This window comes from Haliotis asinina, chromosome 2 (genome assembly GCF_037392515.1).
Source record: "Haliotis asinina isolate JCU_RB_2024 chromosome 2, JCU_Hal_asi_v2, whole genome shotgun sequence".
In the NCBI taxonomy this organism is placed as follows: domain Eukaryota; kingdom Metazoa; phylum Mollusca; class Gastropoda; order Lepetellida; family Haliotidae; genus Haliotis; species Haliotis asinina.
Window position 1 is genome coordinate 50054065 of NC_090281.1, and position 14593 is coordinate 50068657.

The 14593-nt window shown below is 39.0% G+C and overlaps 2 protein-coding genes across 2 annotated transcripts in view; one reads left to right on the forward strand and one right to left on the reverse strand.

The window, feature by feature from the left end:
• Positions 1-14593, reverse strand: part of LOC137273871 (ankyrin repeat and LEM domain-containing protein 2-like) — a 74195-nt gene that overhangs the window by 22283 nt on the left and 37319 nt on the right. The gene's annotated exons all lie outside the window — the stretch shown is intronic.
• Positions 12336-14593, forward strand: part of LOC137273872 (phosphatidylinositol 3,4,5-trisphosphate 3-phosphatase TPTE2-like) — a 60300-nt gene continuing 58042 nt past the window's right edge. The window contains exons 1-2 of the mRNA XM_067806768.1: positions 12336-12375; positions 13871-13963. Coding sequence (XP_067662869.1) covers positions 13873-13963 — 91 coding nt within the window. The 5' untranslated portion in view covers positions 12336-12375; positions 13871-13872. The remainder of the gene's footprint in view (positions 12376-13870; positions 13964-14593) is intronic.

A 14593-nucleotide genomic window follows, 5' to 3' on the forward strand; every position in this document is an offset into this window, starting at 1 on the left:
ATGGAATCCCAATTGCATAGATTGATGCTCATTCTGTTGATCACTGGATTGTCTAGTCCAAACTTGATTATTTACAGAATGCTGCCACATAGCTGTAATACTGTTGAACGCGGCGTAAAACGCACACACAGTACACTGCCTCAGAATCTCAAACTTCCTTTGTTTCCATAATGCAGAGCACCGTGCAGGGTAACAACAAGTAGCACGTTGTATCATTTTGGTATGACACACACAGCAGTCAACCCACCAATCATCGTCTAACTGGGCAGGCACTCCATCTACTACACCTTGAGTGAGTTTGTTTTTATGTTGCTCTTAGCAATACTCAAGCAAAAACATGATAGGGGGGATACCAGAAATGGCCCTCACACGTTATACCTATGTTGGGAATTGAACTCGGGTCTTTGGCATGACAATGAATGCTTTTATTACCAGGCTACCCCATGGCCCTACTTCTACACCACGAATACTATATCATAATAAGACTTCTGCTGACAACCAATCTGGAGTTAGGACAGTATAATTAAGCTTTACGTCACTGGGGCATAATAATTGACATTCAAAACTGTGATATCAAACAATATGTCGCGTGAACATAATCCTCCATGATCCCCAAGAATAGTAAAAATATGGAAGAACTAATCAAGGTAGTTCTGTCAGCGAAATATGATCACGATGGGCATGAAATGCCAAGTGTTCACCATGTGTAATTAGTACTGACATGAACTGTGCATCTCACACTGGGATGGTGGAGTGATGTCAGTACAGATGCAAAACTGTTTCCATCCTTGTAGTGTTCGTACATGCTTCACAGCAGTTTCCGATGAGCAGGACAGGCATCTTGGGATAAACAACAACATGGGTTGAATAGGGGGGACTGGGTGCTAGAGAGTGAACCTTGTTGATGGTTGGAGGGAGGGAGGTCAAAGGGAGGTGAAACAGACATCTTAATCCTGAGAGTGTGTGAGCATTCTATCACACTCAAAAATACATGCATTTCATATTTAGGGTCTGTGTGTTATTTTGGAAACAGATATAATATAGACCATATGTCTGCACTCTGTATCATACGCAGATGGACCCGTGAAGATCTGGGGTAGAATAGGTCTTCAGCAACCCATGCTTGCTACTAAGGCGACTATGCTTGCCATAAGAGACGACTAACAAAATCGGGTGGTCAGGCTCATTGACTTGGTTGACACACGTCATTGGTTCCCAATTGTGCAGATCAATGCTCATGCTGTTAGCTGGATTGTCTGGTCCAGACTTGTTTATTTAGATGGTCGCCATAATTATTAGCTGGAATATTGCTGAGAGTTGTGTAAATCTAAATTCACTCACCCATAGACAGATAAAACACTAAGAGCATGCAATTCATTCTGACAGAGGCAGATAAAATAGAAATTTAGCATGTATTTCATTCAGTCTGCCTATTTCATTACAGTTGATGCAGATACCAATGAAAGCAGTATGTATTTGTGAAATTTATCATTAACAAAAGCATGTATTCCTGTAGGTGTCTGTGAAATTTATCATTGACAAAAGCACATACTTTTCCAGTAGGGATTTGTGAAATTTATCATGAACAAAAGCATGTACTTTTCCGGCTTCAGCCAGGATTTTTTTAGTGTTGCCAATTGGTACCTCAACTATCAAAATGTGTGCAAATGCAACTGAGACTTTTGCCATTTATGGTAACATATTATGTAGAAGAAGACCTGTGTATTATATGAAATGCTGTACCAAAGGGTACAGTCTAGCACTGAACTCACCCACCCACACCAAAAACACCATTGCATAGTTTTCAGCGTGAATGGTGCAATTGTGCTGCCTGGCTGAAGCACTGGAAATATATCGGTTAAGAAACCTTACATTTCATCCTGTGTTGGATCTTTATATCTGACTTTGATATCATAGTTTATAGGGAAGTAGGATCTGGCAGTACAAATTACACTGAGGATACAGATATGTCATACAGGTTTAAATTAATGAGAGACTTATCAGCATTTTCCTATAGATTCCACACAATAATGCAACATGACGACAATCATGCAGACTGCACTGTATCAAAATAAATGAGTGAAGTCCTTGTATACGTGCCTTATATCAAATTGTATTCCTTCTCTTAACTCATGTGGATGATAAATGGGATTATTACATAACTAATACAATAATCTGCTTATTCTCTTCACTCTACAAGATTAGCTGTGAAGATGAAATATTGTCTCCTGTGGAGGGTAGGACTATTACCAGTATACTGCAATACGCTTTTCAAATGATGCATATTGCAATTTTTTTCTTCTGAGAATAGGTATATTGTGTAAAGAACACATTTATGTTTTCATGATTATCTTTATGGTTTAAAATAGAATTAAAACCTCAAACAAGACCTAATTTATTTTAATTGGTCACACCAGTTGTCACCATTTTGTCACTGAGATACAACAACCTGCATGGTCTAGTGCACAACAGACTGCCTGAAAAGGGAAATCACTGACTTTCATTCATAACAAATGTGTTCCTTCGTGATTCAATGACAAAATGGCATACTGGAATACTATAAGTTGTATAAAAAGAACATAGAATCCCTGACCATGCAATGTAATTTTGAGAGTGCTATTATCAGAATCATTAATATATCTTAAGGGACATATAATATATAAACAATCACTTTTGTCATAAGGCAATGCTCATTTTTAGTGGCATTTAGGTGTAAAAAGCGGTGTAAAACTTATCTCACTCACTCACTCAATATGTTAAGATACTAGTAGTGCATGTAAGTATCTTCATATACTGAGTGAGTGAGTGAGAGGGATAAGTTTTACACCGCTTTCAGTAATATCCTTGCAATATCATGAGAGGAAAGACCGGATACGGGTTTCTCTCATAATTATTGTCCCATGTTGGGAACTGAACCCGCATTTTCAGCGAGATGAGCAATTGTTTAACCACTAGGCTACCCCGCAGCCCCCTTAAAAGAATGACATGTCAATCAACAAGACTAATTCTGCATGTGTACGCTAGTTTCATATCTAGACACGTGATTAATCAACTTGATGCTAAACAAAAACAAGTGTGAGCCAACAAGGGACTGCCCTAGGCAAGGAGTCATCTTGACCAAATATCTATTTTCAAGGGAGTTATGTGCATAAAAAGGAGTCATTTACAAAAAAACCCTTATGATTGCAATGACTTGGCGTGATGGAATGGATGACTGTGCCTGAAAGAGAATGTATTGATGCAAAATTTGATTTGAAACTATATTTTTTTGTATTCAAGTGTTAGTATTTTCTGGTTAGGTTACTTATGGGATTGGGTTCACTTGCTGTCCCGTCAAATCAGCCAACAAAATTACACTGAGCATTTTCAATACAGATTACTTCAAATACACTAGATTTCTGCATCAGCGCTGTCCTTTCTATCACAGGTATAAAAGTGAATTTTCCAATTTCTCCTTTTTTCATCTTTACCATAGCAATTTTCAAAACATAAACCTTTCCGTGGCAGTGAATTATCAATACATCGACATCACAAATACAAAATCAATACAGTACCCGTATCTGTATGATTGTTGCACATTTGTACTTGAGCGACTCTCAAAGCTGATTGGACAGAAGTTATCTGATGACATGGCGCCTTTGTTGAAGGCAATGATTTGGATGCCATCTGCTGTGCACCATACCTCAAGGACATTTTATTAAAGACTTGAGATAAAAACTGTGACAATAAATATATTGATTAACCTTTTGATCTTAAAGTACATAACATTCTTCACAAGGAAGACATAACCTATAATTTCCTTCAGCTCAGAAGATGGAGTCAACATGTTCTGATGCCTTGGTAGGGGAGAGGATAGAACTTCTTGCAGTGTTGTTACCATAGCTACCTTAAGGTGTTACTTGCGTTTCCATGCCTGAGGAAAACCCTGAGGGGATCGAAGTTAAATACATCAGCTCACAGTCAACATAGCACATATGATTGCATATTCATATAGTGCACATATCCATGCAACTAGTACCCAAGACGCCGGTATGCTTTTTTTTCCTTTTTGATATGTGCGCTTAATATATCCAGTAATAAACACAACACGTGGCATGGTACAATTTGGTGCTGCTGTGAGTGAGTGAGTGAGTGAGTGAGTGACTGAGTGAGTGAGTGAGTGAGTGAGTGAGTGAGTGAGTGAGTGAGTGAGTGAGTGAGTGAGTGAGTGAGTGAGTGAGTGAGTGAGTGAGAGTATGGTTTTAGCAATATTCCAGCAACATCATGTCAGGGGACTCCAGAAATGGTCTGCACACATTGTACCAATGCAGGGAAATAAAACCAGATCTTCAGTGTTACGAGTGGACGCTTTAACCATTAGGCCACCCCACCTACCCCAAATTCAGTCTTGAACATTACCAGTAAGTAAGCTGACATTCAGCTATATAACAGCAATAATCGTTTATCAGCTTAAGAATGTGACATTATTTTCAACTCCACACTATTTATTCCTGATTTCATAAAAGAGCTGCATGCCTAACATTTCAACATTCTAGACCAGTGATCTATTCGTGTTTCCATTGAGTCAATGAATTACAAGGCACTGAATGTGTAACAATATCTCGGCAACTGATGAAGAACACACCAATCGGCCTTACAACATCCGGCACAGTCATTATAAATTTAAAACAAATACAAACGCACTTCTATCAATTAATTTGCATTGTGCTGTTTCACCTTCAGTGGCAGATATGAGCAGGACACTGCTTCTATGCTTTTGATTCAAATAGGTGAGTGTGCTATCTCCTCCGTGTAATCTAATCATCTACCATCTATCATCCCCTAGCTTTTGAGTCTTCATCAGGGAACATCAGTCTGAATACAACATCCGAGGGAACATGTCATCTACATGAAACATATATTTACCTAAGACAGGACAATTCATTCATTATTTTCAACCTTATTATAATTATGATGTGATCAATCAAGCCCTGTGAAATCTGCTTTACAACAAGTGATGAGAAAACTCTTATTCTCAAACTACAAATTATTATTTCATTTTCACTAGCATGATAAACGACAGAAATTGTTCAGGAAAATTTAATCATACAGCAAGCTACTCATTCATCATAGGAAACTATTTTCACATTTTTTGACACAAAATTCCTCGTATTCATGAGATAAATTCACCTCACAATGATTTATTAAGTTCAAAGACTGGCGTAAAACTCCCTAAATTTGTCAGTCTTAAGAAGGGATCAGTGTTGTGACCAGTAATGAATTAAAGCGATGGAAATTCTTGTCTGATATGGCGGAAACATGACTTATAATTCATTCTGATGCTAGTGAACCCCATCTTCAAATACAGTTAAACCTATACTCCACTGCCTTCATTTCTACATTCAATATTCAGCTTAGGAAAAGGACAAAATGTTCTTCACAAGAATCAAGCAACATTTTTATTTTTACCTCTAAATACATAAGCCTAGCATTTTCAATCCTTTTGACTTGTAATTCCAAACGTTCAGCATATACTGTGAACAAATGATCTCATGACAAGATTCTTCCAGTACAAATACCTTCCACAAAAAATACAAACAACATTTTTTACCACAAAGCTCCAAGCTTGAGTCAATAATTCACAAATAATTTCAACATGTCTGTTAGGATCAAGGCCACAGTAAACTTCTTATTCAATATTTTCTGAACACACTTCCAAATTTAAAAGGAAATCCATTAACATCACAAACAAAACCGAGAAAAAAATCTTTATCCCTTAATTACATCCTAAAAAAGCAAAGTTTCACTCATGGTAGGTCTGTGATCAGCTGCTTTCCTCTGCACCATGTTCATTACAGATAGCAGTGGGTCATGTCTATTTCAAGTAAAAACACAGGCTGCCTGTACTTATCACATACCAGGAGCTCTGATCAGTCAACCTGTGTGGGTGTTCCGAGGTTCAAGTTAATGATAGAGGTAGTCCATAGAAGACTTTGCTGGGAATATGTATAATTTATCAGTATTGTGGCAATTCACTGTCTCGTCTGGCTGACAGCTTCGGTAGACATCGCTTTGAGTCTTGTTGCTGAGTCAGATAGATCTTGTCTGTTTCATGTTTACCATCTTTAGACCATCATCATACTTTTGTCTTGATTACAGTGCAATGGAGTGAAATTCATCCACTATTTTTTTCGAGATTTTTTCCCCTCTTATTTACGTGGTTTGGTGGAAAAGAATGTAGGTATTAAACCTGTTTCCGCTCCGTCATGCAGGCCTTTTACCCTGATAACGATGCTATTGCATGCGATAATTGAAGTAACTCTGCAAGATTCTGGTACACATGACCTTATGCCACAAATACCTGCAATGGTAGGAGCACACGATTTTGCATGACATGCACAGAAAAATGCTTAAATGTTTGGGGCGTTCGCTCATCACGCCGAAGACCCGGGTTCGATTCCCCACATGGGTACAATGAGTGAAGCCCATTTTCTGGTTGCCCCCGCTGTGATATTGCTGGAATATTGCTAAAAGTGGTGTAAAACTAAACTCACTCACTCACTCACTTAAATGTTTGGGACTATGTTCTCATGTGGTTTTGAGCGAGTGAGAGAGTGAATTTAGTTTTATGCTGCCTTTAGCAGTATTCCAGCAATACCAGTGACATTTTATCACAGTGTGGACACCAGAAAAATCGGCTTCAGACATTGTGCCCATGTGGGGGAATTGAACCCAGGTCTTCATTGTGATGAGTGAACACTTTAACCACAAGGTTACTACTCCACCTCTTTGTGGGTTTGAGTCATAACTGATTAGAACTTTCAGAGTTGGAAACACAAAACACGGCTTGACACACTGCCCCCATATGGGAAATTTAACCTTGGCCTTATTGTGACAAAGAACTTGGCTACTTAACAGCCCTACAATAACACAAACATTCTGGAAAAAGTTGTTTCTGTATCTCTCTCAGCAATATTCCAGCTCTGTGTCTACATAAATATATTGATGATACCCTGTCAGCTCATGGAGTAATACTTTTAAAGTGCAGTCGGAATGTCAAGGAGCCTCTACAGTCTGGTCAGTTTAATCTTTCAGAAAGAAAAAATGATACTTATTTCTAGCCTAACATATTCAAAGTGTTCTTTGTCTGTGTGCTCAGTGATTACTTCATACACATAGGAGTATGAGGCTCATCTTACTAACAGCATTTTAGTGTGCCTTCAGTTAGTGATGATTTCGTTACATGACAGCAGTTTCAACTTAATCACGTCCTGGCCAGACAATCCAGTGATTGACATCATGAGTATCATCATCCACTGGGATATAATGATATATATGAAACCATCAGCCAGCAAAACTTCCATCGTCTCTTCCAACAAGCATAACAGAGGCTGCTCAAGGCAAATGGCAAACCAGATCTTCACAGGTTAATGTCTCAGATCGCTAATGAAACATTTTGGCTACTTTCTAATGATGACACCTGATCTAAAATGTTTTGGAAGAAACTTCTCTGTGCACTGAAACATGTCATCAATAGTTGAAGAAATCAGAACTCTTGCTGGAAACAGCACCAACAGTGATAAACTCCTCAAAGACACTGCTCCAAAGGAGCAAATGTTTACATAGCCACTACTAAATTCTCTTTATAATTACAGAAAATCAATACCCATTCCAAAGGTGTAATTTTGCAAACAGCAGCAGTTACTGAGGGAGAGAATGAATGCTGTTTTATGCCAGTCCCCCCAAATGCAAGCTGTAACTGCCACAGACAAAGGCACGATATTTGAGGGAGAGAATGAATGCTGTTTTATGCCAGTCCCCCCAAATGCAAGCTGTAACTGCCACAGACAAATGCATGATATTTGAGGGAGAGAATGAATGCTGTTTTATGCCAGTCCCCCCAAATGCAAGCTGTAACTGCCACAGACAAATGCACGATATTTGAGGGAGAGAATGAATGCTGTTTTATGCCAGTCCCCCCAAATGCAAGCTGTAACTGCCACAGACAAATGCACGATATTTGAGGGAGAGAATGAATGCTGTTTTATGCCAGTCCCCCCAAATGCAAGCTGTAACTGCCACAGACAAATGCACGATATTTGAGGGAGAGAATGAATGCTGTTTTATGCCAGTCCCCCCAAATGCAAGCTGTAACTGCCACAGACAAATGCATGATATTTGAGGGAGAGAATGAATGCTGTTTTATGCCAGTCCCCCCAAATGCAAGCTGTAACTGCCACAGACAAATGCATGATATTTGAGGGAGAGAATGAATGCTGTTTTATGCCAGTCCCCCCAAATGCAAGCGGTAACTGCCACAGACAAAGGCATGATATTTGAGGGAGAGAATGAATGCTGTTTTATGCCAGTCCCCCCAAATGCAAGCTGTAACTGCCACAGACAAAGGCATGATATTTGAGGGAGAGAATGAATGCTGTTTTATGCCAGTCCCCCCAAATGCAAGCTGTAACTGCCACAGACAAATGCACGATATTTGAGGGAGAGAATGAATGCTGATTTATGCCAGTCCCCCAAATGCAAGCTGTAACTGCCACATTCAAATGCATGATATCTGAGGGAGAGAGTGAATGCTGTTTTATGTCAAAGTCCCCCAAATGCAAGCTGTTACAACCACAGACAGTATGACTTCTTGGGTATCCAGTGGTGCTGGTGTTGTATGCAGGTGGGACAGAGACAAGGAACCACTGGGTTTAGGGGCAAGTCATCGTGGGAGCAATGGGGAAAATGGTCCAATGCCTTTGGTACCTGTGTGAAGTGTGGATTGGGTAGATACTGTGAGTGGGAGAGTTTAGTTTTACACCACTTTTAACAATATTCCAGCAATATCCCCCTGACAGCAGGGGAAACTGGAAATGGGCTTCACACATTTTACTTATGTGGGGAATTGAACCAGGTCTTCAGTGTGATGAGCGAAGGCTTTAACCACTTGGCTACTCCACCGCCTCTGTGACAGTGTGTAAGGTGTTGATGAGTGGTGTGGAGCGGAGTAGGGAAAGTGTGTCGAAGCCCCTGAGCAGGAGTTAACAATATTGTGTGCTACAGAACAGTGTGCAATACCAGTGGGGTGGCATGTTAGTGCATCTTGAGGAGTGGGATGGGGTGAGGTGGGAGAAAGTGTGAGAATTTACACAGATTGGGCAGACAGTATGCTAATACCAATGGGGCTTGTGAATTAGGTCAGTGAGTGAGTGAGCAAACAAGTGAGTGAGTTTAGTCTTTCAAATCAGCACTATGCAATATTCCAGCTATGTGGCAGTAGCCTGTAAATAAATGAGACTGGACCAGACATCCCAGTGATCAACAGCATGAGCCCTTACGACAAGCACAGTTGCCTTTTGTTACAATCATGGGTTGCTGAAGGTCCAGTTTACCCTGGTGGCGTATTATGGCAGGTGTTAATATCTTAATGTGTGTTTGGGAATAGTGCATCTGTACCCTTTGGGATTGAAGTTGATGTGTATTGGCGTATCACTATCAGAGTCCCAATACCCTTGGAGTGAGTGAGTGAGTGAGTGAGTGAGTGAGTGAGTGAGTGAGTGTAGTTTTACGCCACTTTTAGCAATATTCCCGCAATATCATGGTGGGGGACACCAGAAAATGGGTTCACACATTGTACCCATGTGAGGAATCGAACCCGGGTCTTTGGCGTGGCGAGCAAACACTTTAACCACTAGGCTACCCCACCGCCCAAATAACCCTTGGAGATAGTGAAAACATTTCATCTTAATAAAAGCCTTACCACTCATCCCTTGACTACAGATTTTCTTATGGACAGGTCATGATGACATGAAATAGTTCCAAATGAAACTTGACTCAAATCAGTATCTGCCAAATGTTTTAGTTTTTAGCTATAGGAACTTACCTTTTTATATTGCATATGTCCCATGAAAGTGCATTTTTTTTTAGTAATTCTTGGATATTTCAGACGCCATGCTTCATGAATGAACAGTTTCTAATTTTCAGCTGTCTGCTTTCCATTTGTTCTTTCATGCAGAGTAATATGTTTTTCATGAAAATAATTTCCTTTAATTGACATTTATTTCATCAAACAGATCCGAAATTGAAAACTTCTGCTTGGCATTTTCAGTGATTTACAATCTGAATACTACACTTTTTTAAAGAAGATACTTAAAAATATTTTCCTTTTCAAAAAAAAAAAGTTTAAGCATTTTACATCTGATCTTTTGCTTTTCAAATAAACTGTGGAATTCAATCAATGAAAACATGAAAAATATTCTAACAATTTGTTGAATACATGCATTAATTATTCATTGGGTTTTTCTCTCAGTCATATTTTTGCACATCCAACTAAAAAAACCTTTTCTCCATTCCCGCACTGTCAGCTAAATTATGTATGGAATTTCCATATTGATTAATCCTCCAGCTTTGCAGATTCTCCAAGACACATAACCTACCCTTAAGCCCAACAGTTTCCCCCATTTAGCATTTAAAGACATACAGCCAGACTCCAGCTGGTACCACAAACATTTAATCAACGACCCTCCCTGTCGCTAGGTTTCAATGACAACTTCTAACTGATGCTGTGAACCCACATGGGTGCCAGAATCAATACTCAACTCTTCTGTTGGTTACCAATTCCGATACCCTCTCTTTATCAATAGCAAAATCAAGGTCAAGGTCGGGTCAAGCAGCAACAACAATGCTTGCGAAATTGTAACGTCAGGGTTGTGTTACGATTGATTCATTTCCGTGTTAACAATGCATGACAGTATTTAATTTCATTTTGTGTGATTGCCATGCTTGTGTATAATGCAGTTAGCATGACCATCAACCAGAACTTTCTTAAGTGCCAGACATTAGAAAATCTTAACAACCTGAATTCGTACACTTGGGTGTATTCCTACACTTTCCGTGCATGTTCATTTCTTTTAGAGTGCTGACCAGCCCAGTGTTGTGATGGTCAGCATTAGATGACAACTACCGGACCATGTGGCTCTTAGTAACAAAGTAGGCAATAACCTTAGTGGTTTTCCGTGAAGAGTCATCCAGATGGGAGCTCCTAGCTAGACTGATTGCAGTGTCCTTATGGATTATTAATCAACAAAAGGTAAACAACAAGTGAACAACTGGTCAACAAAGGACTGACATAAACCAGGTAAGAAAGACAAGACTGGATCTGTGCGAGAAAATCACAAAAGGGTTAATTTGTACTAGTGCATTTTTTAACACATATTATGATACAGTTCTGTATATATAATATTTATACCTAAATGGATCTGTTTTAAGGCAGTGATAACATCAGAGACTCTTACTTATTTAGACAGCATGAGTTATATATTTCTTCTGGTATTGTTGTGTTAAGTGCACATTCACAAAAAACTCATTCAGACTTGCCAATGTTTGGGGTAGATGGGAAGGTCATCATGAATGGTAAGATCAATGGTGGGGGTATTGGATCATCCCCCTCAATCCTGGGGAATGATTTCCTTCCCTTTAACAACCGAATTTGTCGTAGAATCTCCATGGACACTTTTAACAATAGAATCTCCATGGACACTTTTATCAGGTTTAATAGAAGAGTAGGTTTAATAGAAGACCTAATTTGTCATAGAATCTCCATGGACACTTTTAACAATAGAATCTCCATGGACACTTTTATCAGGTTTAATAGAAGACCTAATTTGTCATAGAATCTCCATGGACACTTTTAACAACAGAATCTCCATGGACACTTTTATCAGGTTTAATAGAAGAATAGGTTTAATAGAAGACCTAATTTGTCATAGAATCTCCATGGACACTTTTAACAATAGAATCTCCATGGACACTTTTATCAGGTTTAATAGAAGAATAGGTTTAATAGAAGACCTAATTTGTTGTAGAATAGAAGACCTAACTTGTTGTAGAATCTCCATGGATACATTTAACAGGTTTAATAGAAGACCTAATTTGTCACAAAATATCCACTGACACCTTTAACAAGATTAATAGAAGGCCAAATTTGTCATGGAATCTCCATGGACACTTTTAACGGGTTTAATAGAAGACCTAATTTGACGTAGAATCTCCATGGACACTTTTAATGGGTGTAATAGAGGGCCAAATTTGTCATAGAATCTCCATGGACATTTTAACAGGTTTAATCAAAGACCTTCATGAGTATCGATCTACACAAATGGGATATGATGACATGTGTCAACCAAGTGAGCAAGTCTGACCGCCTGATCCCAATAGTCCCCTCTTACAACAAGCATGGTTACTGAACATCAATTCTTAAACCTGCATCTTCAATGGTTAAGAAAGTAAAAGAAAGACCATGGTAATAAATAGGGTTGCAGCATGGATCAGAAACTTTTCCTTCTTCTCAACAGTTGACTAACTCCCAAAACACCATCAAGGGCAGCAGCTGTTCAGGTAATACCAATACTTATTACAGGTTCAGCATGCATGTCATTCTGTCAGAGATGCCTAGTGCAACCACCACACATCCTATATGATAATAGGTCAGTGCACTGACATGTCTGTGATACAAAATCTGCCACTCCTCGTAAGCATGTCGTGCAATGCTCTCATCGAGTTGATCAAGAATCATCATAATTATGTCAACACTGGTCAAGTTATAACTGACCCATGTCAGAGGCTTTGGGGTAGTCTAGTGGTTAAAGCGTTAAAGACCCAGGTTCAATTCCCCAAACCAATACAACATTTGGAACCCATTTCTTGTATCGCCTACTGTGATGTTGTTGGAATATTGCTAAAAGTGGTGAGAAATCGTACTCACTCACTCACTCACTACTTGCAATTGATATAAAAAGACAACAAGAATAAAAGCTGATGCAGGTTTACATTTTGTGAGCAACTACCTGATCCTATTTCTTATGAAGATATGGTTTCGAGGCTGGTGATCTGCCCTCAATCATCTCAGGATAGATCTTACCACACAAGTAGCGAATGTCTTGCATGAATGGCTTCTGTAGATTAAACAAGACTGATTCCACAACGTGGCATCATGCTCAGCTTGCTCATGTGTGACAAACGCCGTGTTCAAACTGTCAGAATGTATTTCAGTAAGACGTATAATTATTGGAAGACAATACCAAAGTAATGGAGATCAATCTCCCTGCTTGAGGGACATATGGTTGTATTTTCCAGACAACTGATTCCTACCACCACACAAGGAGTAATACAGCACTTAAGACTTCAGCAATGATGATTTCCTAGCTAATTCTGTAGAATTAATCTAATCAAACGAAATCACCTACCACCAAGCCCTTGATTCAACATAGTAACAATCTCATTTGTCTGGCTGACCGCAATGAATATGATATGAGTGTCGTCTGTCGCAGCTGTATGAAATCTGAATGCTTTGAGTGAAGGTACACCAATATCTCAAAATGATCTAAGCACAGCTTTAATCAAGTATATTTTTTTCTATCCATTTAGTCTTATCATTATTTTGGCATTTAAATAATGGCACTTTGCCATTTGGCATCCACTGGGAATTACAGTATCCAGATTCCCAGAAAATGAATTCAACACTGCTATCAAGAACTCATAAAACTTTATACATATGATTCCAAATACAACATGTTTTCGAACAAATTTAAAAACAATGTAACTTTGTTGTTGTTTCTTTCTATTTGACAGTCATTTGAACATAACATACAAAAACACTTATGAGCACACATTACCATTTTAACTTCGAAATTATAGAGTGTTTTTTGTCCACAATTCTATCTCCAGATATGAACAGACATGACATCACTGAAAATGTCTACCTGCCTCAATTAAAAGTTGAAAACTGAAAATGCATTATAAAACAGTTTCAGTTTATAGGAAAATTGACTGTAAAAAGGAAATATTCTTGAAATAAAAACTAAAATATGAAATTATTTCCTTATTTGTGCAGTGATGTCTGAGTTGGTGAAGCCTTGTCATTCCCCGGAGGTACTGCTGGCCAGTCCAGAACGAGATGATGACCTGTCTTTGGAGGAAACCACATGTAGGTACCGCTGTAGAACATACTTTGTATACTAGCCATGGCAGTCATGACTAGACTTGATCAAAATTGAACTATCATGTTAGATGTTCACTAAGACTCACACACAACAGTCAGGTATGACTGCCACATGTTCCCGAATATCAGTCACCCTGGCTCCTTCTGTCTTCAAGGCCAGGGTGTAGAGCAGTGGGTAAAGCATTCACTTGTCATGCTGACGACCCTGGTTTGATTTCCCACATGTGTACAATATGTGAAGCGTGTTTCTGGTTCTCACGCTGTAATATTGCCAGAATATTGCAAAAGCCTGGGTAAAGCTAAACTTTCTGTTTTCAAGGGACTCATGGTTCATTTTAGTAAAGGGGCAGTGGTGTTGTCTAGTGTTTAAAGTGTTCCCTCATGATGGTGAAGACCCGGGCTCAATTCGATACATGGGTACAACATGTGAAGCCCCTTTCCGGTGTGCCCCTTCCTGATTTGCTAAAAGCAGCGTAAAACCAAACTCACTTTGTAAATATTTGATGAAATTGATGAAAGTAATAGCGTGGCAAAATGGGACAAATGAATTTAATTAGAGAAAGAAATGACACAAAATTTGACGTTCCATTTCTATCCAAGTGTCCAAATTGTTAT